Source organism: Crocodylus siamensis, chromosome 4 (genome assembly GCF_052110815.1).
Source record: "Crocodylus siamensis isolate JL-2025a chromosome 4, ASM5211081v1, whole genome shotgun sequence".
NCBI lineage: Eukaryota > Metazoa > Chordata > Crocodylia > Crocodylidae > Crocodylus > Crocodylus siamensis.
This window is the reverse complement of record NC_143398.1, coordinates 247,697,287-247,724,151: the sequence shown is the minus strand read 5'-3', so window position 1 is coordinate 247,724,151 and position 26,865 is coordinate 247,697,287. Positions and strand designations below refer to the sequence as shown.

At 53.8% G+C, this 26,865-nt stretch overlaps 1 protein-coding gene across 1 annotated transcript in view; it reads right to left on the bottom strand.

Moving 5' to 3' along the window:
* Positions 1 to 18,311, bottom strand: part of LOC149867832 (unconventional myosin-X-like) — a 172,366-nt gene extending 154,055 nt beyond the window's left edge. The window contains exons 1-2 of the mRNA XM_090046250.1: positions 18,131 to 18,311; positions 1,188 to 1,286 (exon numbers count right to left, since the gene is read on the bottom strand). Coding sequence (XP_089902376.1) covers positions 1,188 to 1,286; positions 18,131 to 18,151 — 120 coding nt within the window. The 5' untranslated portion in view covers positions 18,152 to 18,311. The remainder of the gene's footprint in view (positions 1 to 1,187; positions 1,287 to 18,130) is intronic.
* Positions 18,312 to 26,865: the final 8,554 nt, after the last annotated feature.

The window sequence follows — 26,865 nt, the reverse complement described above, 5'->3', positions numbered from 1 at the left end:
CACTCGCATGGTCGGGGGCAGCAGGGCAGGCCCTACGAAGAGAGGCAACAGGACCTGAACCTGTTCAGCCTCCACAAGAGAAGGCTGAGGGGGGATCTAGTGGCCTGTTACAAACTAGTCAGAGGGGACCAGCAGGCAACGGGAGAGTCCCTGTTCCCCCGAGCACTACTGGGAATAACAAGGAATAATGACCATAAGTTGACTGAGAGGAGATTCAGACTAGATATCAGGAGGCGCTAGTTCACTGTCAGGGTGGCTAGGATCTGGAGCCAACTTCCAAGCAAAGTGGTGCTGGCTCCTACCCTGGGGGTGTTTAAGAGGAGGCTAGACAAACACCTTGGTGGGGTTGTTTGACCCCTGTACTTTTTCCTGCCATGGCAGGGGGTTGGACATGATGATTTGCTCAGGTCCCTTCCGACCTGACCAACTATGAAACTTGTGACCTTCCTGACTTCATCTGCTCAGGCCCCCCACGGTCTCTCCCAAAATGAGCCCGGCCAGACCCCAGCACCTGCCATGGGGCACATCTGTGGGACACGGGGTGTGTGGAGGACAATGCTGCAGGATGTGACCTGGGCACAGACTGCTGTGGTTTGTTTCAGGCTCTGAGAAGCAGGTCAGGCATCTGGCAGCAGTTTAAAAGGACACAGACATCATGAAATCAACTCAGATTCACAAGATGAGAGAGAAGGCAAGGGTGATGTTTCCAACATTGCACTCCTCCCCCAGCCACAGCCCTTTGCTAACTTGATTTTAAAGCTGCATTTTCCTCTTTTAAAACTGTTTTTTCTCCCCCATTGCCATGTGAGGGACCCAGACAAACAGGAAAACAGCTACCCATCTCCGTCAGTGAAACAGCAAGCCCACATCTGCACCGCAGACTTTTACCACACAGGTGCAAAGAGCAGCAGCACTGCTCACGTAGCTGTGGAGAGTGGACTGACCTGAGAGCAGCTCTACACAATGCACTGTAAAGGCACAAAGGGAACAAGCTGGAGATAAGTGCACAAGCAAATGAACTCATCTCCCTGGCCCTTCTCAACTGCTGCGGTCTTAGATGTTACACGTGAGCGGCAGAGACTCAGACGGCAGCGCAATGTCACAGCTGACAGTTCCCATGTAGCAGAAGGTGGTCTCTGAAGATGAGGAGATTGCCCTGCACAAGCCAGCATTTCCAATGTACTTACCGGCCCATAGTCGGAGGTGAAGAGCACAGTCCCATCGGCACAGGAGCCAACAGTGCATGGCTGCAGCTGGTCCTGCTCCCGCAGCCACACCCGGGTGCCCTGCAAGCAAACACTCCTGTCAGAAACAAGCACAGCAGGGTTCAAATCCTGCCCACAGCCCATGGGAACAGCAGCTCCTACACTAGTGCAAGGGCACTCAAAGACCCCTGGCACCCTGCAGGGGAATGTCTGCAGCCCACTCCCCCTACAACAGAGGCCCAGGTATCTTCCCCACACTCCCACCATGCCCAGAGCAGGGAAGCATCACAGGTCTCTGCCACCCCACTGGAGAAGGGAGGCAGTCCCATTCCTCCCCCACTCCTCAGCATCCTGGCACAGCACGGTGGGGGGGAGGCAGCTCCCAGTGCGATACCTGCACAAAGTCTGGGCTGCAGCCCGAATGCCCACACTGGACACTCACCACTGTCGGCAAAGTGCGATCAGAGCGATTGGGGAGGGGGAAGCATCGAACGAGCTGCCCTGTCGGGCTAGATGGGGTTCGGCTAATGCTCTCAAAGCAAGCAGTCTCTTACTTGAGAGACTCTAAACTTCCAGTCTGATTTTCAAAGGTGCTGGATCCCAGAGCTCCCAGGGGCTGTGGGTGAGCAGCTACACAGGAAGCCAGCCCCGTGGCAGGCTCCCAGAGCCAGAAGCTTCCATTGAAGAGGTTGGCTTTAGCCTCTTAGATCCCTTCTCCTCAGCAGGGCTCCTATGTGTCCAGTTGTCCCCTGGACACCTTCCCCACAGCATAGCTTCCCAACACCTGCAGCACCCTGGCACTCCCGCAGAAGCTATGAGGGCTGAGTAGGGGAGGAGTGTCACAACCAGGAAACGGGAATAAGACCCTAAACCTCCTGTCCTGTTTGCTCATGCAGGGATGTCAACACAAGTCTGGGGCTTGTTCACAACTGGACCTTGTTGGCCTCTATCACAATTTTCCAGGCCCATCCTGCTTCCTGCCACACCCACCCTCTGGCACTGGGGTCACTGCCCTTGAACCACGTCCTTTCTTTACCTTGAAACACAAGCACTGAAAAAAAAAGGCTTAAAATGGAAACATTCAGACAAACTGAGCTCTGCCAGCCATTCCCAGTCATGTCAGAAAAAAGAAAAGATGCCTGTTTTAAGTCCCTGCAGAGCATATGCTTTGGTACCGTACGGCTTTATGCTCTCATGTGTCACAGCAGGAAGACATCACCACCCAAAATCAACAGCAATAGCAAAGACCCCAGGGGAATATGGGAAGACTGCTCGTAGGGTAAAACCATGCCCTGAATTTAGGAGAGCTGGCTACACGTGCACGCACACCCAGCCCGACATGTTCTAGAGCAACCAGACGTGGCCTGGGGTTGTGGTAGAGCAGAGAGCCAAGTCATGGATGATACATTAGAGGTCAGTGGTTCCCAAACTTTTTAGACTCAAGGTCCCCCTTGTTAGACTCAAGGTCCCCTTGGAACAGGCCAGCTCTTAGTTCTCACTCATTTTTGACTACAGAAGAATAACAGCAATTCTGTTGCCAAGAACTCACAGCAAGGCAGAATGCTTTCAGCACTACGGATTCCTGTATGAAATCTCTGGCTTTATCTTCTGAATCATGTTTGCACACCTAACAGTGACACCCTGCAGCACCCCTGAAAGGATCGCAAGGCATCCCTAAGTGCTGCAGAGCCGTGGTCGAGAATCATTGCCTTAGGCAGAGCGGTGTTTCAGGGAAAAACTGGGCACAGGGGAGTTCTGGTGGGGGCAGCAGAAACCAAAAGCTCAGATGTCATCACGACGAGCTGCCAGATGGCCCAGGAGAGAAGACATCGAGAGAGAAGCTAAGACAGGCCCACGTGGAGGTAGACAGGCTTTTGGCAGAGAGGTAGGTGTGCGAGTTCCCAGAGTTTAAATAGCATTTGAAACAGCATGTGTGGGTAAAAGTGCTCAAAGTGGAGAGAGGGAGCAGACAGGGGTACAGCCCCCACGAGGGTACACTAAGAGGTCAACCTGGCTGCGCCTTCATCCTGTCAGCCCGCAGCATCCCTGGGCCCCAACATCTGCACAGCCAGAGAAATACAGCTATGGAAAGCCTAAGAAAAGCCCAAGGAAGGCAGACCAAACTGCTGCCAGCCATCAGAAGACACTGCCCCAGGGTGTCCTCCTGCTCCCTCCCCATACACCCACTGGTCTGCTCCCCAGCCCCAGCCCTTGTACCTGGACTGTGAGCAGCACACAGAGAGGTGTTCCACCCACTGACTTCTGTCTCTTGGATCAGACCTTCTGCCCCCTGGCCCCTCACTCCTCCACAGGGTGTGATGGACTAAACAGAGCAGCAGGAAAGAGACACTAGCGCAGCCCTAAAGCTACTCCCCAGGTGCAAGCAGCCCCCTCCCCTCTCCCCTGCTGAGCCTCTAACCAAAGAAGAGATGGAGCAGGTAGAGAGCCAGGACCTGTAGGAAGAGCCTCCCCAGGTGACAGCTGCATGGAGCCACCTCCTGCAGTGCTGCTGACAGCTGATGAAGGTAGCAGCCCCCTCTCAGAAACAAATGCCTTGTCGAGTGTTACAGGGCTGCAAGGAGCTTCTCCCTCTATCTTCCCGGTGACACTGCTGCACAGCTCAGGCTCAAGAAGAATCACTGGAACAGACCACAGAGGCCACTGAGTCCAACAGCTGTGGGCAAGAGGGCATTACAACAGCTAATCTTCCGACTCCTTGATGCAGGCTGCAAAACAACACACAAAGGCCCTGAACTGCAGAGACGCTCCCAGCACGGCCCAAGACAATTCAGCTTTAATGTAAGAGCAACAGCACCATCTTCCCCATTAGCTATTCAAAGTTACTTACTAATCAAGTGTCACGGTTTCCCTACCACATAGCAGAGACTGCTACTATCCCTGTTTCACAGATGGGGAAACCACGCAACAGCTGAGATGACTTTGTGAAGGTCTCACCAAGAGCTGACTTAAGGAAAGGACTTCCCGAGTCTGCCTGTGCTGCCCAGGAGGCGAGATGGTCCCTGGACATACAGCTCAGGACACTAGCTGATGGAGTGAATCTCCACCTCTGCAACTGCAGAACTTTCAATACAAAAGAAAAAAAGCGCTGGGCTTTCTGGACTGTTGCTCTGGACCTTTCTGTAGCTCCATGAATCTGCCTAGCCCAGGAAACCATCCTCAGCAGCAACGACAGATGCTACACGTCCTCATCGGACAGTGTGAGGTACCCCCTCCACGCTGCCATATTTTGTCATTTCCTTCCTCTAACAGCAGCAGGCACATACATTTTCCTCCAGAATCCCATTTCTCAACAACCCCTGTTCCCTCACCACCCTAACAGTCCTTTCAAAGAAACCAATAGACCGCCCAACACAGGAATCACTTGTGAAAACTCTGCAACCTGGGGTGTGCAGGGGGCCGGGCCAGGCCAGACAGTCGCCAACATGCCCCTCTGGCCTTGGCATCTCTGAGCCTGCAGGCTCTGCTTTTCTTGGTCAAAAACCATTTACATGGGTCTTCTCTCAGAAACCACCCAAACTTCTCCGACAGATATTTAAAAAAAAACAACCTAGTGGCCTAGTTTTCTCTGAGCCAACAGTGACACCTTCCCTTACTCCATTGATTCACAGACCACCCTTCTTCCCCGTACTACTTCTGTCTCTAACATCTCTCCTGTAAAAGCCGCCCCCTATGCCCTCAGCAACATTAGCTCCTCAAGTTTGGACTCATTAGCCTTGCAGAGCTGCGACAGTACTTCCTGATCACATTACACTCCGCTAGGCTTGGTATAATTCTATTCCTAATGATTTTCTCAACTATTTTTCCTGGTACTGATGTGAGGCTCATTAGTTCACAATTCCCAGGATTACTCTTACCACAAAAGATGTGTATGGTGGCCACCCTCCAGCCCTTCAAATACTGGAGTGGTTTCTAATGCTAAACTACCTGCTTTTATTACTAGCTGAGATACTGCTCTCCTCTCTCCTTCCTCTATGCCTTGTACAGTACCACCATCTCAGTGAAAGCACCAAAGCAAGGGGAATGAGGATCCCAGCTCGCAGGAACCATGGACCGGGACAGTGGAAGACAGCAGTTTTGGGGGGGATGGAGATACTGATTTTAGGCTTCCAGGGGGCTTAATGAGCAACAAACTGAGTATGTGACTCTAGAAACCATACAAAAAGGTCTTCTCAACAGCCCTTAACATCTTCTGATGCTTGAGAGCAAGTGAATGAGCCCCTGCCATTTGAAGCCATTCATTTTCCTAAGCACAATTTACAATTTAGCCCAGATTTTAGCAGCAACATCTGCTCACAAAAGGGCTGGCTTTCTGGCCTCTTTGCTAAGAGAAAATAGCCAGAGGCAGCCAGCACCACTGGGCTGCTTGGGCCCCAGGAATTCAGGAGACTGTTTTTCGTGGGAGAGAATCGCCTATCGCTTGCTCCTAAGAGTCTCTGAAGAAGCTGACAAGGAGGAAGTGTGTTACACCCACGGCGAGACCTGCAGAGGTGGCTAATGTGCAACACTAATGGGGCTTCCATCCCAGCCTTTCCTTCATGCCTCCATGAGCTCCCCCATACATGGTGTCAGGGGCAAGGCTGCTGCATGGGTTTCCTTAGGATGACACGCAGCATCAGTGCTCTGCCCTCAGTGGGCGGGTTTGCTCATCGAGGTGGGTGATGACAGAATGCCCCCAGACACGACAGGACATGGGGCTCTGCAGCTCTCCAGAGATTGGTTGTGTGTTACTTCAAAAGATTCAGCCCAAAGGCAGGGGGAAGATAGAGACAGCAGAAACCATCTGGCATCAGGAGAACCTAGTGAGCCTCTGGCTGTGTCCATCCCCATTTCCATAAAGAGCTTTGCAGGAGACAGCTCTAGAGACACAGAGCAAACAATCAATTCATCCTGCCCCAGCCAGCCCCACATTCCTTGCCGTAGCCCAACACACCAATTCCCTGTTGCCGGGGGGCCACTTCTGCTCCTCCCTCCAAGTGGAAAGTTTCCCAGGGAGTCCCACCAAAACAGAGAGATGGTCACAGCCAAGTGACCACCCCGGCTCACTTCCCCCACTCTGCCCAGTACCAGGGATCTCCTTGTGCAACTGAATGGATGCAATTTTGTAGAAAACGTCCTGGGGAGCTGCTGGGCTACAAGCTTAACCTCGGTAGGGGTATAGGAGCAAAAGGCATTTCCCACCGCCCCCTGTCTGTACGGTATAAAGGCACCAGGCCCAACTGGACCCCAATGCTTGGGCTAAACCCAAACTGGATGCAGTCATACTCAAAATACAAGGCGGAGGGCAGGAATTCGAACCCAGATCCAGACACTGTCACCTGGGCCCATCCCTGGTCCAGACACAAAAACATTAGCATAACTCCCTCTGTGCAGGGGAAGTAGAAGGCATTGCAACTTGTGAGAGTGTGTTAACAAAAGCTGCTAGCAATCAGCAAGAATGAAGACAAGGAACAAGAAAATCTCTCCATTTCCACCACACACTTTTCAGATAGCTAATTGATACATACTGTATTTAACCAGGAGGGACATGGCATAAAGAGGCTTGGTGCATGAGCTAGGACAGTTCTTGCACAAGAGATTGTTTCAGTAACTTTCCAGTTTCATTTAGCAAACCACCAATTACTAAATGGTAGCAAGTAAACTCCCTGTTGCAAGGACAGACCATCTACAGGCAGCATCCAGGAACCAGTTGGTGTCGGTACCGTGGGACTGATGAACGCGTTATTGAAAATGCAAAATACAACTCTGATCTTCAGAACAAGGAGATGAGCACAAGGGAGATGTCAGCGCAGAGAAGGCAGGAGTACAGGGGTCTTGCTGGCAGAACTGCCCATTCTTTCCTGATTCCAGGTTAGTGCTGATGACCTGTTCCATCACCCTGCCTGCAGGGTACAACAGCCCAGTCCCAGGGCCCATGCAAGAGCCTGCGCCTGGATCTCATAGCTCAGTGAGCATGCAGCCCTTTACAGCCAGGAAGCCATAAAAAGTGGTGGAGCACGCAAAGACCATCCACCCGAACAGCACCAGCACCCCAAACCCGCTGAACATGGCTGGGATGATACAGGGATCAGAGCCCTGCACTTGCTTTGTGTGAAAAGGAGCAGGTGTGCTGGCCTCCCTGGTGCTGTGGTCACAGGCTGCAGCAAACAGAGCTGGTGAGGCCTGCCAATCCAGACACGCTGGAATCAGGTTTCCACAAATGCACTTTTCAAGAGATTGATCCACCAGGCCATAAATAAGTGATGGAGAAGACATGTACAGAACTCAGCTAATGGACACGGCGCAGGGGCCCACTGTGCCCCAGGCCTGTTCTGGAAGGAAGATGAACTGATCCACTGTGAAGGGCAGGGACAAGAGGGAAGGGAATGGAGCCGGTTCCAGGAACCGAGTCATGTGGCAAGTCCACGCGTGACCACTGATGGGGGCAGTGCACGCCCCTGACCCCACTCATTCACATGCAAACTGTTCCCCTCCTGCTCCTTCTTTCACTGCTGGCTCTGGGCTTTCCACCTACCACTCCCTGGGCTAGAACTAACCTGGCCCCCTCTCCCAGCCACTCTGCCCCAGACCTAACTTTGGTTGCAGCCACTCACTTTCAGGAGCAAGGGGACAAAAAACAGCTTCATGCTATTGCAATCCAGAGTAGACCTGATCTAAAAGCCCTCAGAGGCCACTGCAGAGGCTCCTGGTGCCACAGGCCCCAGCCCATCACACATGCTCCGTGTCACTGCACTCTGCCCCACGGAGCCTGTCCCCCCGCTTCTCTGCCTGGCTCATGTGATGTGTCCTCCCCCACGTGTGGTCAAATCGATGTGCACAGCTTCCTGGGCTGCGAGCTGCCTCCCTCTCCCCTCTGCCCTGGTCCTCCCTGCTCCTCGGCTCCCCTGCTTTGTGGCTAGTCCCCCTCTGCCCTGGCCATTCCTCCCTCATGGGCACGCGTGAACCTTGAGGGCAGCTCATGTTTCCTCATGACAACAGCCTTGCTGGCTTCTCGTGGTTCCAGCTACTCCTGCTCTTTGCCATGAACCTGGGAGGCCCAGAGATAGTTGAGATGAGGAAGAGGCAGGTGCGTGGCCTGCCATGTCTCCGCAGACCCCTGGCTTGGGACTGGCTGTTCCAGCAGTTTTCCAGCCCAGGCATTAGCGGCGTTCCACTGTCTCCATGAGGGGAAGCATCTGCCCTTTCCTCTTCTCTTCACCAGGCCAATCCTAGCTCCACATGAGCTGCCCTCCACACTCACCCCTTCCCCACAATTTCCAGTTTCCCAAAGTGCATGTTTCCACGTGGGAATTGTCAAGCTGGGCTGGATCAATGGCCATCCTGTCTCCAGCTGGGGCCGGCATCCGGCACCACAGAGGGCATAAGAACCCTGCCGCATGCAGAAGGAAGTGTCCCGAAACATGGGGAGCCAACTACTCTTCCCAATCCGCTATCATGAATGCAGCTGGCTCCCAATAACATAGTGATCCATATAATGCCCAGGACGATTGTGCCCTGCTAGGCCCTCACTCCAATGGCTTTCTGTACAACAAACATTGCAGACTTTATAAACTTGTACGCAACAGCGTTTTCTTTCATCAGGTTTGAATTTCCCACCTTTCAATGACACCTGACTCTCCTTGTACTTGCACCATGAGACATGAAGGCAGAAGTTCCCGACCCACTCTCTCCACCTCATTTGTTTTTGGCTGGCTTTCACCAAATCTCCTCCTATGTATCACTTGTCATCGGTACGTTCTCCCTGCTCCTCTCTGAGTCCCCTGGGACATGCAAGACACCCACCAACACGCCCTGTTTAAACTAGCCTTGGCTAAGAGCCTGTCCTGGTTGGACAGCAAAGCTGAAAGCAGCATTTGGAAATAAAAAGCAATGCATTATCACACAGGGAAAATAGAAGGAAAACAGAGAGCTATCACTACACATGGGACTTGGTGAAATGTAGAGTAAAGTGAACAGGGAAACTGAAGATACAGAGAACAATTTGCAGTTGGTAGAAATAAAAAATACTCCTTATTGTCTAAGTCAGAGGTGGCCAAGCTGAGGCACACATGCCCCAAGTGGCACAGACAGCCCCTATGTATGCCATGCGGTTGATCAGGGAGAGGATGGACAGCACAGGACCAGCTAGGCCACAAAGCAGAAAGCAGAGCAGGAGATCAGGCAGGAAGCACAGGGCAGGAAGCAAAGGAAGAAATTGGGCAGGGAGCACGGACAAAGGAGCAGAAAGCAGAGCAGCAGATTGGGCAGAGGAGGGACATTACAGAGGTACTTGGGAAGGTGTGGCATGCCTGTCAAAAAGCTTGGCCCCCACTAGTCTAAGCACTTTACAAACAATGCCAACATTGTTAATAATAAGGCAGCAAAGGCAGAAGTGTGCAATAAATATTCCTGTACTATATCTGGAAAGCAGCAATTTGTATCATAATGATGCATCCAGTTCCCTACTAACTGAGGAGGATGTTAGACACCATGTATTATAAATGAACGTTTTTAGGATAGCAGATCCAGACAATGTGCACCAAGGAGTCCTAGAAGAAAGAGCTGGCCAAGGAGACCTCTGGCAGGTGACATTCATTTTAATAAAGTTTTATAGTAACAGGGCAACTCAGGAAGACTGCTACCATCATGCCACCAATCAAAAAATGCAAGTAAGATCAGCCAGATAACTATAGGCTCATTAGCTGGACATCGATCCCAAGGAAATTAATAGAAAAGCTGATATGCGATTAAATTAAAAGTTAAAATACACAGAATAGGAATATAGTTAAACTGGTCGTGCTATTTTGAAGAAAATGGTCTTGTCAAAGGTGCCTGATGTCATTCTTTGATGAGCTTACAAGTCTGGTTGATAGAGGTAACTGCCAAGACATAACAGAGTTAGACTTAGCAAGACACTTGCATTAGTGCCACGTGACAGCCCAAGTTAGTGCAGCAGAGCACATGTTACATGGGTTAAGAATCACCAAAGTGACAGGACTCAGAAAGTCTTTGTCAAGGGGGAACCATGTCCGAAGGAGGTGCCTCAAGCAGGTTCAGCAGCAAACAGTATTTGGCCAATTCTGTTTAACCCAATCATCAATCCTTTGCAGTATAAACCCACCACTGACAGAACCTGCAGACCACGCACAGACCAGCAGACTACTGAAGAGCAGAGAGGACAAGGCAGTCTTACAGGGCCATCCAGCTCACTTACCAAGCTGGGCCCATTCACATAAAATAATTTAAATAACGCTGCCACTAGCCAGGTCAGGCGTTCAGGGACAAGGAATCCAGGCCTCCCCTCCTGCATCCTGGAAAGCAGTGACCTGGGAAACATTTTGGAATCACGGAAGACGGGAAACCAAACACAAGCTCCCATTGCGATGCTGTGGCGAGGAGGGCAACAGTGACTGTTAGACATATAACAGCTGAGCAGGGAGGCATTTCACCTCTGTGCACAGCACAGGTGAGACTGACAGCAGAATGTCTGGCTGCATGTTAGGACCCACATATTCAGCAGAACGTTGGAAAACTGGAGGATACATAGAAGAGAGCCAAAAAATGAGTCAACGGCTGGAGAACAAGCCTTGCTGTGAGAGACAGAGGTGAGCAGACTGCACTTATCAACTGGAAGGTTAGGCTCGGCTGACGTTCCAGCCACAGGTGCAAGTGCAGCTCAGGTGGGCAGACCTGGATTAGCCTGGAGCTGTCCTGCTCAAGTCTGCAAAGCCAGCTATCACAGAGCCATTAAGGCATGAGTCTTGGGAGATGTGAGGACAATCAACCAGTGGGAGAAAGTGCTAAGGAAGTAGTGGATAATCTACCTCTTCTGATCTCCTGATCCAGACTGGGAGCCTCTTTGGAGAAAGCTCAGCCAACCCTCACTTCCTGGGCTCAATGCAGTGGTAACTGGCTGACATTAGACGTTCCCCAGCCTGTCGTCCAGAGGTCAGATCAGGTGACCCAAGGATCCCTTCTGTCCCTTAAAGCCCATTAATCTAACTCTGTGGTCCTGCTGGCCCTGAAGCAAAGTGGTCAGTACCTCACGGTGTCCTAGGAGGCCACAGCACAGATCATAGACAACAAGGGCTGGAAGGGACTTCAGGAGGTCACATCTAGTCCAACCCCCTGCTTAGAGCAGGGCCAGCCCCAACTGCATCATCCCAGCCAAGGCTTTGTCTATCAGGGTCTTAAACACTTCCAAGGATCCATTACTGCTCATCATCACCATCACGCCGAGTACAGTCATGCACAACAGCCACCCAAAAACAGGCCCCTTGTGTTGGGAACCCTACCACCACAGAACCGCCAGTGGCCCCTGCGCCAACCTGCTCCTGATCTGAGCAGACAGAACAGACTGAGGGGGTTCTGCATCCAGACACTACTGATGGTGGGTGGCCCCAGTTGGGCATCATCATCCCCCAGCCTCATTCCCTCTGCACAGCAATCCTTGTTTGGGCCAGACATGCTGGGGGTGTTCTCCACTCCGTGGCCTCTCCAAGCCTGGGAGTAGGGGGGAAGGGAGACACCTGGGCCCTGGTTATTGGGCACGATAGTGCTATCCCATTCCTTAAGCATCCTAGCTTCTGGTGCACTCTTCTGACTGCTGGGGCACAGCAAGCACAGCTGTTCACCATGCTTCCGACAGGGATACCCACCAGTCCCTTCCAGCACTGATACAGGTCATTTAGAACAATGTAAGGAATGCAAGTAGTTCAAATGCCGGTATTTCCTTCCAAAGTGCATTACTCTGCTCCACAGGTGTACTGAATGTTACAAAGGAAATGCACTTCCTGTAATATTGTATTAGATCATTGCTGAATAATAGATGATTGCAGAATGAAAGACCATGCAGACAGACACAGAGAGTGACAGGGCAGAAGGCAGGCAGAAATAGCAGGATGAAGGGAAATTCAAACTGAATGCCCTGACTTACAAGCTACAACTTTAAAAGTAACATTTAAATAACCTTCACCTGTCTCTTAAAGGGGAGGGAAAGAAGAAAGCTAGGATGTGCCCCTTTGGCAATTAGCAAATAGGTCAGAAGTGTGGTGAGCAGTGAAGCCCAGACTGAGAGGTGATTTTGTGGGAGGTGAAGCGGCAGCTGCAGGCTGGCCCACAAGAGACATACATGCTCTTCTTCAGGGGGCTCCCACAAGAAAACTGAGCAGGCCTAACCTTGCTTAGCTTACAAGATGTGACAAGGTCACTGCTAACGGGAGTATGGCTGCAGCCTAAAGCCCCTGGGAGGGAACTGACACCGGCAAGAAGCAAACCGAGGCTCCCCATTCCTCCCCATCCGACAGCCCCTCCCTCACCTCCTGGGCCCAAACATCTGCACCCCAGAATGACTGCTGGCAGAGCCCCACTTGTACCGACAGCAAGTGGACGGTCGTGCCCCAGTGTCCCCCTCTCACTGGTGCTGCTTACCTCTGCAGAGAGTTCTGGAAAGCAACGACTTGCATGACCATCTGAATGAAGGGAATCTGCCTTGCAATGCAAGTGCTAACAGCAGCACTGCAGAGACTGCTGAGGTCACCAATGCCTGTTTGTCTGGAGGTTTGGTTTGGATGGTTTCACTCAAGAACAAGTGGCTCTTTGGATGGTTTCACTCAAGTGGTTCTCAACCTTTTTAGACCCACAGCAGCCCTCAACAGATTTATGTGCCTGCGTCCCTCCCCTCACAACCCTGCCAAAAAGGCCAGCTCTTAGTTTTCACTTGTTTTTTGACTACAGAAAAACCTTAGAGCAATTCTTCTGTTGCAAAAACTCAGACAGACTGCAGTGGGGCAGAGTACTGTGGATTCCTATTCACAATCTCTAGGTTTATCTTATGAATTGTTGCACACCTAACAGTGTTAACCTTGCCTGGCACCCTTGAAAGGATCTCAAGGCACCCCAGGGTGCTGCAAGCCCTGGTTGAGAACCACTACTCTAAATCTTCAAGCTGTCCCTATGCCCACAGCCCAGTGCTGCCCTCACCCATTCCCATGCATTTACCGTTACACACGCACCTGCAGCACCTGCCCTCTGTTCTGGCTGTGAGGCCTTTGGACACACGCTGCCTCACACTAGAAGTCTGTACAGCCCCAGAACTGGGATCACCGTGAGGAATGGGACGGCAATTGCAATGCAAAGTACAGCTGTCAGACTGACCCCAGCAGAACCTGGCAGAAGACAGAGGTGCAGCAGTATCTGCTGCCATGGGCCATCCTGCCCCAAGTTTGGGGGGTCAGTGCTACTCAATAACACTCTTGCTGGAGCCAGCCTTCCCCTTCCCAGGGTGCTGGGGTGCTGACAGAGCTGCTGGGGCCTTTCTAACTCCCAGGGATGAGCTTCTCAGCAGCTCATGATGTTCCCTCTGAACTAAAGCAAGCTCTTCTGGGAAGGCAGGTCAGGCACAGAGACCCCAGGACTTCCCAAAGGATCATCCAGTAGTCCCCACACCTGGCAGAGAAGTGTGTGGGATCTCAGAGGCGCTCTTTTTCCAAGACATCTTTTCCTGCCCCACCACCTGTTCCCCTTGGCTGCTCTGCTCATCCTTATCCAGAGCGCCAGCACTGTCACTTGAGGTCAGCGTCAATGGGAGCAGCCAAACCATTCCCAAAGAGACCTCCTGCCCTAACAGCGGCTCTCCCTTTTCCTCTTTTATTCTGCCTCCTCCAAGGACTGCAAGAAAAGGGAGCTGCTATGAGATTCCTCATCGAGATGCTAGACATCAGTCTCATCGAACCTGGGATAAGCTGGCTGCAGAACAGTAGGACACCAATTAACCCTGAAGCCTCCTGGGAGCTAAACAATCCAGCCAGGGGCTGTGTTACAATGCAACTTCCCCAGGAGTTCAAAGTGATGTGTGAACACTGCCTGCAGTCAGCCATCAAATCACTTGTTGAGCCACCAGCATGTCTGGACACAAGAGGCAGCCTGAGTGCATCACCAAATTAACTAACAGCAGGGTGGCACTGCATCCTCCCCCTCCAAACAGCCATCTGAATCCTGCACAAACAGAACTCTACACTCGCTCCCCTGGTTGGTGCCCCCAGCCCCATTTATTCTCCATCCACAAACAGCCATGCCAACGTGTACATGTCCAGTGGGCTGGCAGCAGGAAGCTACGGGAGCATCTGAGCAACGTGCTGCTAGGGAGGAGATGGCATGGTGTAACTCAAGTGGCCAGGCATGCTGTGAGATTAGATCGTTACCGGCAGAAGATTTCTGAACCTGCCACCATGCCAAGTACCATTCACTGCCAGCACCTTTGTAAATAAACTCTTGGGTCTTCCCAAATAACGTGCAGGAAGAGAGGGCCCCACTCCTCAGACAGGGGAATCGTGGAGACTCACTGAAGCCACACTGTTCATCACTCACAGCACAGCTCCAGCTCCCACTCCCGGGATCACAAGGTCACAGCATCCCCTCCTTGACCACACACAGGGTCCCTTCCATAACGACAGACAGCAAATACTGCTCCCAGGATGTCTAAGGGCACCGAAACCAAAGCCCAGACTGGACTGTAAGGAGGGACAGCGTGCAAACCCAAGTGCAAGGTTCCTGGAGGAGGCAGCAAGATTGCTTGTTACATGCTGCTTCTTCTCCAGGTTGGAGACAGCTCCCACAGCCCCTCCCTCAGGCTCCCAAAAACCAGCTTGGCTCTGGGGAAGCAGCAGAAAGCAGAGGAAAGGGGGAACTGCTTAACCCCTGAAACAGTGGCACTTCCCAGCCAGCTGCCACAGGAATGTGGAGAGGAACTCATCCTGCCTGCAGCAGCTGCTGCTTCTCACTGTGGCCTAATGCAGGACTGACCAGCCGGTCACTGCCTGGCTGCAAAGCAGCCAGGGAAAAGAACAGCATCTCCTTTGACCCTGGCCCGGCATTCCTGCTCTTCAAGGGGAATCGGAGAGCGAGTCACATCCTCTGTGTCACCCACATCCTGCCCACACACCAGACACAGGGAAACTACCATCCCTCACCGCTGCCTGCCACGGCCCCTCCCACCGTCTGGGCACTGGAGCAGCAACGGCACCATGTCAGCTGCTCTCTGCTGCCAACATCCCCAGGCACAGACGGATGCAAGGGCCCCAGTGCCTGGGTCTGGGTCCAGCCCAGGTGTGCTTGACACAGGGACCAACCGGAGAGGCAGGGGCAAGGTTCCTCTGTGCTTCTCATCCCCCAGGGGCTGATCTGACCCCAAAGCCAAGACTGCTCTAGTTTAAAGTGACCTGCAGTCACCCCCAAACCAGGGTGGGCAGAGCCAGGCATCACCAGAGCACAGCGCACTGTCCAACCCCCTTGCCAGGAGACCCCCCTGCTCCCTGCAGCAGCTCCCCAGCATGTAGCAGGTCATGTAGCACCTGGGCCGTCAGGACAAACCAGACCAGCACAAAGCAGCCCCAGCAAGACAGAGGCACAAGCCCTAAACCTTTAGGGACTACTCTGGAGTCAGGGTCCCTTCCATAACGACAGACTTGAAAGGCTGCCCAGTGCCCCACAGGGCACCCACACTGACCCACAGGTGAGCAGCGCAGAGCCTCTCAGAGGGCCCCCCCAAGCAGACCCTGCCCCAACTCCAGTGGAGAGGGTAGAGCTGCCTTTGAGCAAGTGCCTCTGCAAGGCAGAAGGAAGCCAGCCCAGGGCCCTTGGAGCCCCTTAGGGAACTGGCACATGGCCTCTGTCCCCAAGAGAGCCCTCAGCCAAGGACAGGACGAGCAGCCAGAGTACCAAGGCTCTAGCTACTCTGGGCTGTGGGAAGCATGAAGCCCCATTTCCACACACACATCCACCCAGGCTACATCCTGCACAGCGTAGCACAGGCTCTGAGCCTTCTTCAGGGGAGCTGGCCTTGATTCTTCACGCTCACTCACCTTCCTCCACCAGGGCCTTGCAATCCTGCCAATCCACCCAGAGGCCATGGCATAGGCAAGGCTCAGGCACATCACCCCTGCATACCTCACCCCATCTACGTGGCAAGCGGGAGCTCTGAGCGACTGCAGGGGGTGGGTCTGAAACCGGGGGGACCCTAGTGTTGCCCACTAGGTCAGCCAGATGCAGTTGGGGAGCAGTGAGTGGAGACACCCATCTGAGCAGGCAGGTTCCCACCTAGACTCCTTCCAGTGAACCTGTCCAGCACCTCAGTGGCTGGTTCTGTGTCAAGAGGGTGGGATCTCCCTGCAGATGAGGGGTGGGGAAGAGGCTCAGAGCAGGGGCCCCTGCGGGAGGGACCTGGGTCCATCTGATCAGACGCAGATGGCACCAGCTCCAGGCACTTTGCACTAATCAGCTAATGTGTGCACTGCTGGGGGACCTGGGGCAGGCCCAAAGCTCAGAGCAGGGCAGGCGCTCTCTCCGCTATTGGGTTAGGGGAGAGGAAATCTGTGAAAACATCTGTCAACTCATGACAAAGAAAGCAAGGGGGGGAGCGGGGGCAAAACCCATTAGCTCATTAACTGCTCCATCTAGAACAGATAACTCCCCAGAAGCCATCAGGGCCCCACTCACTCCCCCTTCACCTAGGATAAGAAAGGAAGACCAGACACTGGGCTTAATGGCCTGGAAACCAATGAAGGGTGGGAAACTTCTCACGTGAATCACAGAGAACTAAAGCCTGAGGCAGAGGCCCCTACCCCGTGGGCCAGAGGCTCACTGGGCTCAGCCTGCCCAGTGGGGGCCCCTTTGGCCTGGCGCAGGCTCCAGTGCCCAGTCACCAGCAATGCAGGCTACCTGGCAGCTTCCAGGGATCTGCAAGGGGCCAGACAGCTTGCAAGCATGCCTTGCCTTGTCGTGCCAGTCACCTGAAGCTGAGGAGCAGTCCCTTGCAGCCAAAAGCCACTCCCAGACTGAGGGGAGAAGCCTGCAGGTACTGGTTGCCGCTCACACAGTCACCTTTTACTGCCGTGCCTCAGTTTCCCCAACCACGCTATCAGGGTGGGGGCAGGTATCTTGCCTCACAGGGTTGTCGAGTCCTGAAAAATACTTTGCGATGTCTGCAGAGAAATACAACTGACAGCACAGCAGCTGCCGGCCAGAGATGCACAAAAAGCGATGGGACAAGTCCACCCCCCCTGCGGGCCGCGAAGTTGGCTGGGTGACGGGCCTGGAAGTCGCTAGCAGAGGATCCATCACTCCATGTGCTCTCTGCCACTGTCACAGCGCAGCTCCTGGACCCACGCCATGAGGAGGGGGCCGAGCTGCAACACCCAGAGCCCCGGGCCCTTGGAGCCCCTGCAGGGACTGGCACTTTGCCTCTCCCCCGAGAGCGCCCTCAGCCTTGGCTACAACAAACAAATGGAGGCCAGATTGCCTCAGCACCCACCTCGCACACATTGATGCTAACAGGGGCTCCTGCGCACCACATATGGCTGGAAGGGGAGAGGAGACCAATGGCCTTGCTACCCACAACCATGGTAAAAAACCCTTTGCCTGTGACCTCAAGGAGAAAAGTAAGCCCCAGATTCACATGGCCGCAGCACCCAGACCGTGCTCAAGCTGAGGTGGGTGCGGTCCGTCGGGGCAGAGCCTGGCGCTAGGAGATGTCTCATCCTGGGGGTTGAGCCGCAGCCCCCCGAACCTGCCTCCTGTCACCGAGGGGAGCCATCTGCCCCGCTGCAGTCACTGCCAGTTCACCACACCGTCCTGTCCTGTCCCTGTGGCACGTCGCGTGGAAGTCCAGAGTCCCTGGCTACGCTGCCCATCCTGGGGCCCCCGGGATTAGCTGATGCCAGGGGAAGACAGCAGACGCCTGCCAAGCCGAGCCTGGCCCCCCCGGAGCCTCGGGGGAGCGGTTCCCTGCCCCGGCTCCGCACCCCCACGGCGGCAGAGCCTGCGGCGCGGCCCTTCGCGGCCCCAGCAACAGCCCGGGCGGAGCCGCTGGGCAGAGCCCCGGGCCGCCCCGTCCCCCGCGGGGAGGAGGCCTTTCCTCCTCGGGCTCCTACCTCGGCCAACAAGTTTTCCATGCCGGCGCGGGCGCGGGGCTCCTCACGGCCGCATGCTCGGGCGGGGGCGGGGGCGGGGGCGGGGCGCACCTCACCTGTGCCCGGGCGCGGCCCCGGCCCTGCCTGCCCGGCTCGCGCGCCGGCTCCAGCTGACTGCGCCGCGCTCCGGCGGCCCGGCCCCGCCCCGCCCGGGGAGGCGGGCCCCCGGCGCCGGGCCTGAGCGGGCGGCCGCGGGGCTGGCGGTGCCCGGGGGGGAGAGGCGGCGAGAGCGGAGCCGCCCGCGCGGGGCAGGAGGGAGGAGCCAGGTTCGCTGATCGATCGATCACTCTGCGGGCGAGGATGCTCTGCTGTGCCTTGCTCCCGCCGCCCTCGCCCGGCCCCCCGGGCCCCTGCAAGCGGACGTGACCCCGCGGCGGGCGCCTGCTCCCCGGGCTCGAGGCTCCACCTTGCACAAAGGCACCCGAAAAGCGCCTAAGCATCTCCAGCGCCCCCGAAGGAAGCAGAACCGCAGCCCCGGCCGGCCGTGAGCGCCGTCACCTCCTTGCAGGCCGTGTCCCAGGGCAGGGACATCATCGGTCATGTCGTGCCTCTGTGAGCAGCGGGGAGGCAGGAACAACTCACAGGAGCAAGGGCAACGCCGACCTCGTTTTGCCTTCCTTGACATTGCATCTCCTTCCATCTCTCCTTGGCTCAAGCCAGGCCCCTGCGTGGACACGCAGATGTGTGGGAAGAACCTTCCAGTAACTGAGTGTCGGTCCACTTTGGAGGTGTTTGGCCTCTTCTTCTGGCTGCTGACATCCTCAGGGATTGGGCAGAGCCCCACTTGCCGAGGTATCCTATGGAGATCCCGGCTTCTCCCCAGCTGAATCGTTCAACCTCTTCCTTGCGACTGCACTGAATGCATGGTCTCTCTCTCTCTGCCCTCTGGTTCTCTCAAGCCTGCGATCCCCAGCAGGCTGGAGGGGGTCCACCTGGGAGCAGCCCCATGCTCCACAGGACCTGCCACTGCCACGCTACAGACAAGTCCTGAAGCAGCCGAAATCTGCCTGAGAGCTTAGGAGGTGGCTTGATCAGGGCCTGCAGGCGGCTGCGTGGGGAGATGTCTAGCAGCACAGGCTCTTCAGTGCATTGGAGGAGGAAGGAGACCTAGTAGCTAGGAGCTGGGGGGCAACACATTCAGATTTAAAATAGCCTACCAGTTTGCTAAGGCAAGAACGCTTCACCATTTCAGCAGCAGATGAACCATTACTGGGAGTCCTTTGGGGAGACAGTGGCAGCTCAGGCAGAAGCTATGGCCTGCCCTTTTTTTGCAGGAGGTTGGCTCAACATCGTCCTATTGGGCTCTGCTGCCCTTATACAGCCCATTAATCTGATGGCAGTACACCTAGAGGAGCAGCAAGGGCCCCGGTTCACTAAGGCGGGAGGGCTCCCAGCTCTTCTCCAGCTGCCAAGGCATCCATTTTGCACACTGATAGTTCACAAAAGCCTGACCCTTACCCCAGCCATTAGTGCAGAGCTGGATGCTCTGCAGCATCCAGCCAGTGTCCTGTGGGGACACAGAGGCCGTCATAGAGTCATAGATTGTCGGGCTGGAAGGGATTGTGTAGATCATTGGGTCCAGCCCCCTGCACCAAGCAGGAAAATAACTGCAGTCAGGTGACCCCAGCCAGGTGACTGTCCAGTATCCTCTTGGAGATTTCCATGTCAGTGACTGCACCACCTCTGCAGGGAGTTTATTCCAGTCTGGACGCCCTGACTGTGAAGGAGTTTTTCCTGGAATTGAGCCTGAAGTGGCCTTCCAGGACTTTGTGGCATTACTCCTGGTCTTCCCCAGGGGTGCCCTGGTAAACAGTTGTTCACAGAGCCCTTGATGTATTCCCCTGATGTAGCGGTGAGCCGCTTCCAAGTCCCCTCTCAGCCTTCTCTTCTGGTGGCTGAAGAGGCCCAAGTCCCTCAGCCTTTCCTTGTAGGGCTGCCTTGCAAGTCCCTGATCATACGGGTGGCTCTTCTCTGGACCCTCTCAAGTTTTTCCACGTCCTTGTTGAAGTGTGGCACCCAGAACTGGACACACTACTCCAGCTGCGGTCTCACCTGTGGGGAGTACAGTGGGAGTATCACTTCGTTTTGCATGAGATATAACGGTTGATGCATGCTAGCGTGTTGTTTGCCCTGCTGACTACAGCATTGCACTGCCAGCTCACGGTCATGCGATGGTCGATCGCTACCCCTAGGTCCCTTTCGGCCGTGGTGCAAGTCAAATTGGTGCCACCAAGCCTGTAGGTATGGTGGGAATTGTTTGCCCCCAGGTGGAGCACCTTACGCTTCTGAGTGTTGAACTCCATCTGGTTCCAGTCCGCCCAACTCTCCAGCCTGTCCAGGTCCGACTGTATCTGCAACCTAGGGTCGTCGCAAGGGTGTGTAGAACCAAATGGTAACTGCCTGCCCTGAGCCCCGGAGTGCAAGACGTGAGCATGGAAGGATGCATGCTCAGCATGCAGGTGACCCCAAGCTGCATGATAAATGCAATCTGCCTGGTGCGTGCTGCCACCACCCCGGGCCGCATACCATGCCAACACACTGGAGGCTAGTAGGCCAGCTCCCATGTCTGCAAGGAATGACTGGGATCTTCCTAGCTCCAGGCTGGAATCCACCCGCAGCCAGCAGGGAGAGGCAGCGTGAGTCAGTTTCCTGCTGCGCAGCTTTCTCACGCTGGAAATGTCTGTGCAAAACTGACGGGTGAGCCATCGGCAGGGCACGAGCTCTGCCTGGAGAAGAGACAATCCCAGTTTCCTCCACCACGAGTCTGGCACGCAGCCCAGAAGGATGCAGGCCAGTGAGCACTCCCATGGGGCAGGGCAGCGTCTGCCAGGCAGGATCTCCTGCAGTCTAGGAGGAGGCTCCATGCTCCACATCCCATCCTGCCCTCCTGCCTCGCCTGCTTCTAGGAGGGCATCTGGGCAGGCTGCGAGCCAGGACTGAGGGGCATGGACAGAGCAGCACAGGGAGCTCATGCAACCCCCCTGCACTCACATGCCATGCTAATCTTCTCTGTATCGTTCCAATTTTAGTATATGTGCTGCCAGTGCTGCTAGTTATAAAGTTTGCCACGTTTTGCACCAGTAGCAATAACAATTGATCAATGGTGCCAAGAGCAGCAGAGATGTGGGAAGCCTCCTCCAGACAGGAGCCTGCGGTCTGCATGAAAGAAGCCAGGCAGTCCCTGGTCACTGACCTGATCAGCACTTCAAAGGGCAGAGAGGGCTCCTATTTCCTGCCTCTCAGAAGTGAAATTGCCCTCTAATCCTGGGATGATCTCACTGGGGTGAGGCTCTGGTGGGGGAGGGGAGGATGCATTACACAGCCTGGGGCACTGGGAGACATTAAAGACAGGAGAGGAGGAGATTAGTGCTTCTGCATCACATCTCTGCTGCTGCAGCGTGGATCTGGCTAGGCCTCACTGCCTGCTCACTGGGTAAGATCCCTGCCTGGAGACAGCTCTCAGTCTGCACAGAGAGTAGCCAGGGGTACCTCTCTGAAGGGCAATGAGACTTCCTGGGAAGGGGCTGTAACCCATGCAGCAGGTCCACCGGCAGGGATGTCCCTTCTGGCCAGGCACAAAGCCACGCAGCGCACACAGGCACAGCTCAGCACCCAGCACCTGGTAGAATCGCTGCTCCCAGAGACAGGCCCAGCCCTGGACACACAGCAAATTACACATGCCCCCACAGACAGCAAGGCAGAGGACATGTACACGGACAGAGACCACCTCTCAGTCACACAAGCTCTGCACCAGGTGATTTCAGCCACATCTTCACCTGCATCACTGGGACACAGTATAGACTGTCCTGACTTCAGGCACAAAGTCCAGCTGCAGAAGCCACCCTGTCTTACCCATGGGGATAGCACCTGCCCTGCCCTCCTTTGCTGGGGTCCAGTCCAGCTCAGTGCTTGGGTCATACGGACCATTCCAGCCACAGTGCCTCTCTTTCCCTTCTCCCGAGGTAAAAGGCTGTGCTCCTTGACTCCCTCCCTCCATGACACAGGAGTGCTCATCTCCCATCCCCAGCAGACAGTCCTGTCTCACTGGCTCATTTCTCATGCCAGAGGCCACTGGCCAGAACTGTGGATCTCACCAGCCCCACATTCCTACCCCTGTCTTCTAGGATGTTGCAGATGGTGCCAAATATGTTTAATGAACAAATGAATATACTGAGCAGTCAACAGATGCTGCCACCGAGTCTACTGGGGCTTTCCATCACGCCCACTTTCCCCTGGACTTTCTAGAGACTAGGTGGCAAGTGCTAGGTTGAAGTTGCATAGAAGGCAGGGTAGATTTGCACCTTATAGACCAGGGGTGGGCCAAATGCAGCCTGTGGGCCAGATGCAGCCCACCAAGCCATTCTATCTGGCCCACAGGGCCCCTAAAACATTTAGAAAATTAATATTTATCCGCCCCTGGCTGCCTGTCATGCAGCCCTTGATGGCTTGCCAAAACTCAGTAAGCGGCTCTCCACCCGAAATAACCGCCTGCCCCTGTTATAGACTAACCAAAGTGTGTGTGTGTGTATGTGTGACAAACTTTCATGTGCTGAAGCTCACTTCATCAGATGCTGTGAAAGGACCAGTGACCTCTGCCTTAAATGCAGGTCATTTTCCCCTTTCCCAGTTAGGGCCTCAGGCCCTCTTTGCCCCTCCCCGGCTCCTCACCGCTTCCTCTACCACTGCCTGCACCAACCCTACATCTAACAAGCGGCTTCCCTTTCTCTGCAACAGTCACAACTGTGATCAATGCTGCGCTGGAGCTGCTGCCGCTGAGCACATGGGCTGCTCCAAGGAGGAATGCGCTCAGTTGGAGGAATGAGCAGTGACTCCTCAGGGACAGGATCAGGTTCACAGCAGATGTGTTCTCACTCCAGAGGAATGAGATGAGGGCAGCTCGGAGAGACTTCCACAGGATAATGCACCTGCTCCCAGGGGCAGCGAGAGAGCAGGGCCCTGCCTCACAGAGCATGCCACTGCCCAGGCCAAGAGAAGGCTGCCGGGGGGTTGCCCTGACACTGATTGTGCCCAGCACCCGCACATCTCCCACAGATTCTGGGTGCTGGCCAGGCCACATTCTTATTGAACAGAGCTAAGCTGGAGTAAGCCCCCTTCACACCAGGGCAGCACAACCCAACAAGGGACTGCATTTGCAGTCTCTTCAGCGAGCTGATGTGACTATACTGGAAAAAGCATTCTTCCTCCAGTCACACCATAAATGCGTTGTCTGCCTGCAACTTCCCCCCAGTCCCACATCAGAGGTACTGGATGCCAGCACTGTTTCTGCTTTCCTGGCCAGACCCAAGCATGGCTGTAGAGGAAGGATGCACAGAGCATGCAGTGGTGTGTTGCTGTTTCTACTCTCACACCTCACAGCCGGGGCTGGAAATGCTCTCGTGTCCTACTTTTGCATCTTCACAGGATTCCTCTCCAGGGGCAACTGCAACCATTTCTTTCTCTTGCTGGGGTTAACATTGATCACAGCCTCCCTCTGACCACATCTTAGCCTGCCTGGAAGCTCCTCACAGGCTTCTCCCTCTCCTTGGCAGGGCTCTGAGCCTGTTCCCCAGGGCTGTGTATCTTGGCCTCATCTTGTACACTGCCCCCATCACCAGGGGTCCCAGCACCTACTTCCAGTTTTCAAACTTGCCTTGTAGTTGTGGTTTCCTGCCACGATTTCCTCCCAGCCTCCACATGTGGTATATGGGGTTGCTTGCGGCCAGAACACACTGAGATGCTGATTTCACAACTGGCCATTCAGAGCATGGTCCCCTCTGTGGGTTCAAGGTTCCTGGAATAAGAGCACTGAGCTGTGCAAGGCTGTGGCTAACCTAATTACAGGACCAGTGTCTGGGATGAAGTGAACCAGGCAGCCCCTCCATCTGCTTTCCTGCCCTGCCTTCTCCCTCATTCCCCCACCCCACCAAAAACTACCCTTGGTGTAACAGCTCTTAGCTGCTGCACAGGCAATTAGATCTGCCCCTCTGGGTTTTTTTCCACTGGTGCCATAGCTGCAGTGTCTGATCCCGAGGGAACGTGCCAGTCAGCTGCTGGGTTGAGCAGTTTTTAGAGCCAGGCTGGTTCTACCTGCAAGAAGCAGCTCTCTGCAAACAGAGGTCATAGGCTCCAAAGGCTGAAAGGAGCCTCAAGGACCACTGAGTCCAACCCATTCATGGATGCAGGATGCAGCTGCATGGGAACAATCACATACAAACACTTGTCCAGCATCCCCTCCAAAACCTGCAATGAAGGAGGTTCCATCACTTCCCCAGGTAGCGTGCTCCATTGCATTGCTATTCCTACAGGCACAAAGGTGTTCCTGAGACTTAATCTAAATCTGCCTGCCAAAGTGTAAACCTACTGCTTTGTGTCCTGCCCTCTGTGGCAAAGAGTTGTTCTCCCTCTTTATGGCAGTCTTTCAAATATTTGAAAGCAGTTATCAGATCTCATAATCTTCACCTTTTTTTTTTCCAAACTAAACACTGTCTTAACTTTTCCTGATACAGCTGCATTCCAACCCATGTCATCTTTGTCACTCACTTCTGGATTATCTTGTTTTTCTACATCCTTAGTAAAATGTGGTACCGGGACTAGACACAGTTCTCTGGCTCAATCCTCAGCAGCCCCTAGCAAAGCAGGACCATTGCCTCACACACAGTGCATCTCTTAGTGCCACCCAAAACTGAATGGGGAGCTGGGAGGTGTTGATGACAGTATCATATTGCTGGCACATGTTGAATGTGTGATCTACCATAATCTCCAGGTTCTTCTCAGCAGTGCTATGGCCTAGCTCATCATCCCTTCTGCTGCATCCATATATTTGAGTTTTCTTCTCTAGGTGTGGCACCTTACATTTGTCTCTGTCGGCTTTCATTTTGTTTTCTACTCCCTAGTTGTCTAATTTGGGGTGGCCAACCTGTGGCATGGGCACAAGTGGCATGAGCAGTCTCTGTGTGCAGCATATGGCAGATTGGGCAGGGGGACAGGCAGCACAAGGGCAGAAAGGGTAGGGAGCAGAAAGCAGAGCAACAGATCAGGCAGGAAGCACAAGGCAGGAAGCAGAAAGCAAAGCAGCAGATTGGGGAAAGGAAAGGGAACTGGAGTGGCACTCAGAGGGTGCAAGGCTAATTTGTTGAGTTTTTGGTTGTAGCTGTGTTGGTCTAAGAACATAGGCAGGCAAGGGTCTTTGAGTGATATCTTTTATTAGACCAACCGGGTAGTTGGGAAAAAAGTTTTCAGCAAGCTTTTGGGCACAGTGAAGAAGGGTGACTAAAACTTTTTTTCCAACTACTCAGTTAGTCTAATAAAATATATTACACAAAGAACTCAAAGATATCACTCAAAGAGCCTTGCCAGGCTAATTTGTCATGCACCTGCCAAGAAGGCTAGATCCCCTTGGCATAATTTAACCTTCTGAATTCTAATCCTGTCCACCAGAGCGGTTACAACTGCTTCCAGTTTTGTCATCCACAAGTGTAACCAGTAATCCCTCTACCCCAGCATTCAAGTAATTAATAGAACCGTTGGGTGAGACTCACTTGAAATCTCCTGCCATTCAGACATCAGTCCATTTACAGTTCTCTCTGCTTGTGGTTACCCAGTCAACGACATATCCATCTGACAGTAATTCTATCTAGTCCACTTTTCTCTAGTTTACTCGTGAGAATGTCACGTGGCACTGTAGCAAAAGCTTTACTAAAGTTCAGGTGTATTATTTCTACTGCATTCCCCTCATCCATACAACTAGTGACTCTGCCAAAGAGTCACTAGTATCAAGTTGGTTTGACATTATCCATTCTTTAAAAACCCATGTTGGCTGCCAGTGATCGCCACTTCCTTCTCCAGGTGTTTCACATGGGCCATTTTACTTTTCTCTAGTAACTTTCCCACGTATTAATGTTGTGTGAACCTTCCGTACCTTTATTTCTGCAGATCCTCTTTTTTCCCCTTTGCAAAGACTGGTGCTGTGTTAGCCCTTCTGTGTCCTCTAGAATCTCATCTATCATCTATGACTTTGCAAATGCAATTGCCAATGCCTCAAATGTTTCTTCATTACATTTCTCCAGCACTCTGGGATTAATTTTGTCAGATCCTGATGACTTAAATTCATTCAAGTTTGCCAAAAGGTCTCTAATATACTCTATTTACCATCATCGGCAGACCTTCCTCTTCGTTTGTATTACTTCCATTAGTTGGCTGGTTACTCCTTTTGGTGAAAACTGAAGTAAAGGAATCCCAGAGCAGTTCTGCCTTCTTTGTGCCTTTGCTAGTATGATGTTGCAGGGTGTTAAATCATCACCACGGGGAATGGTCAGACAGTGATAGGCCGGGGCATACTCTGTACATTTCCTCTTCCTGAGGACTACAGAAAAGGAGTTGCTTCCAGTAATGTTTCCACATAGTAGCGTAATGGCAGGGTGGCCAGGGCAGCAACGCTAGGCCCTGCCTTTGGGGTGGGGGGGCATGTGCAAAAAATAGCTACTGCCACCGCACGCAGCTGGTTGTGCTGCCGGTTCCAGCAGCACGCCAGGCAGGGCTGCCCCATGAGCCACGCTGCTCAGGGCACGGAGCCCAGAACCGCCCTGCTACTCGGTTTCCACACTTCAAGCAAAATCCCTGTCTCACTGCCACAGGCCGTTCCCCAGTGAGGCATCCTTTGTAAGTGCCTCACTCCCCTCCAGATCATTAGCAACCAG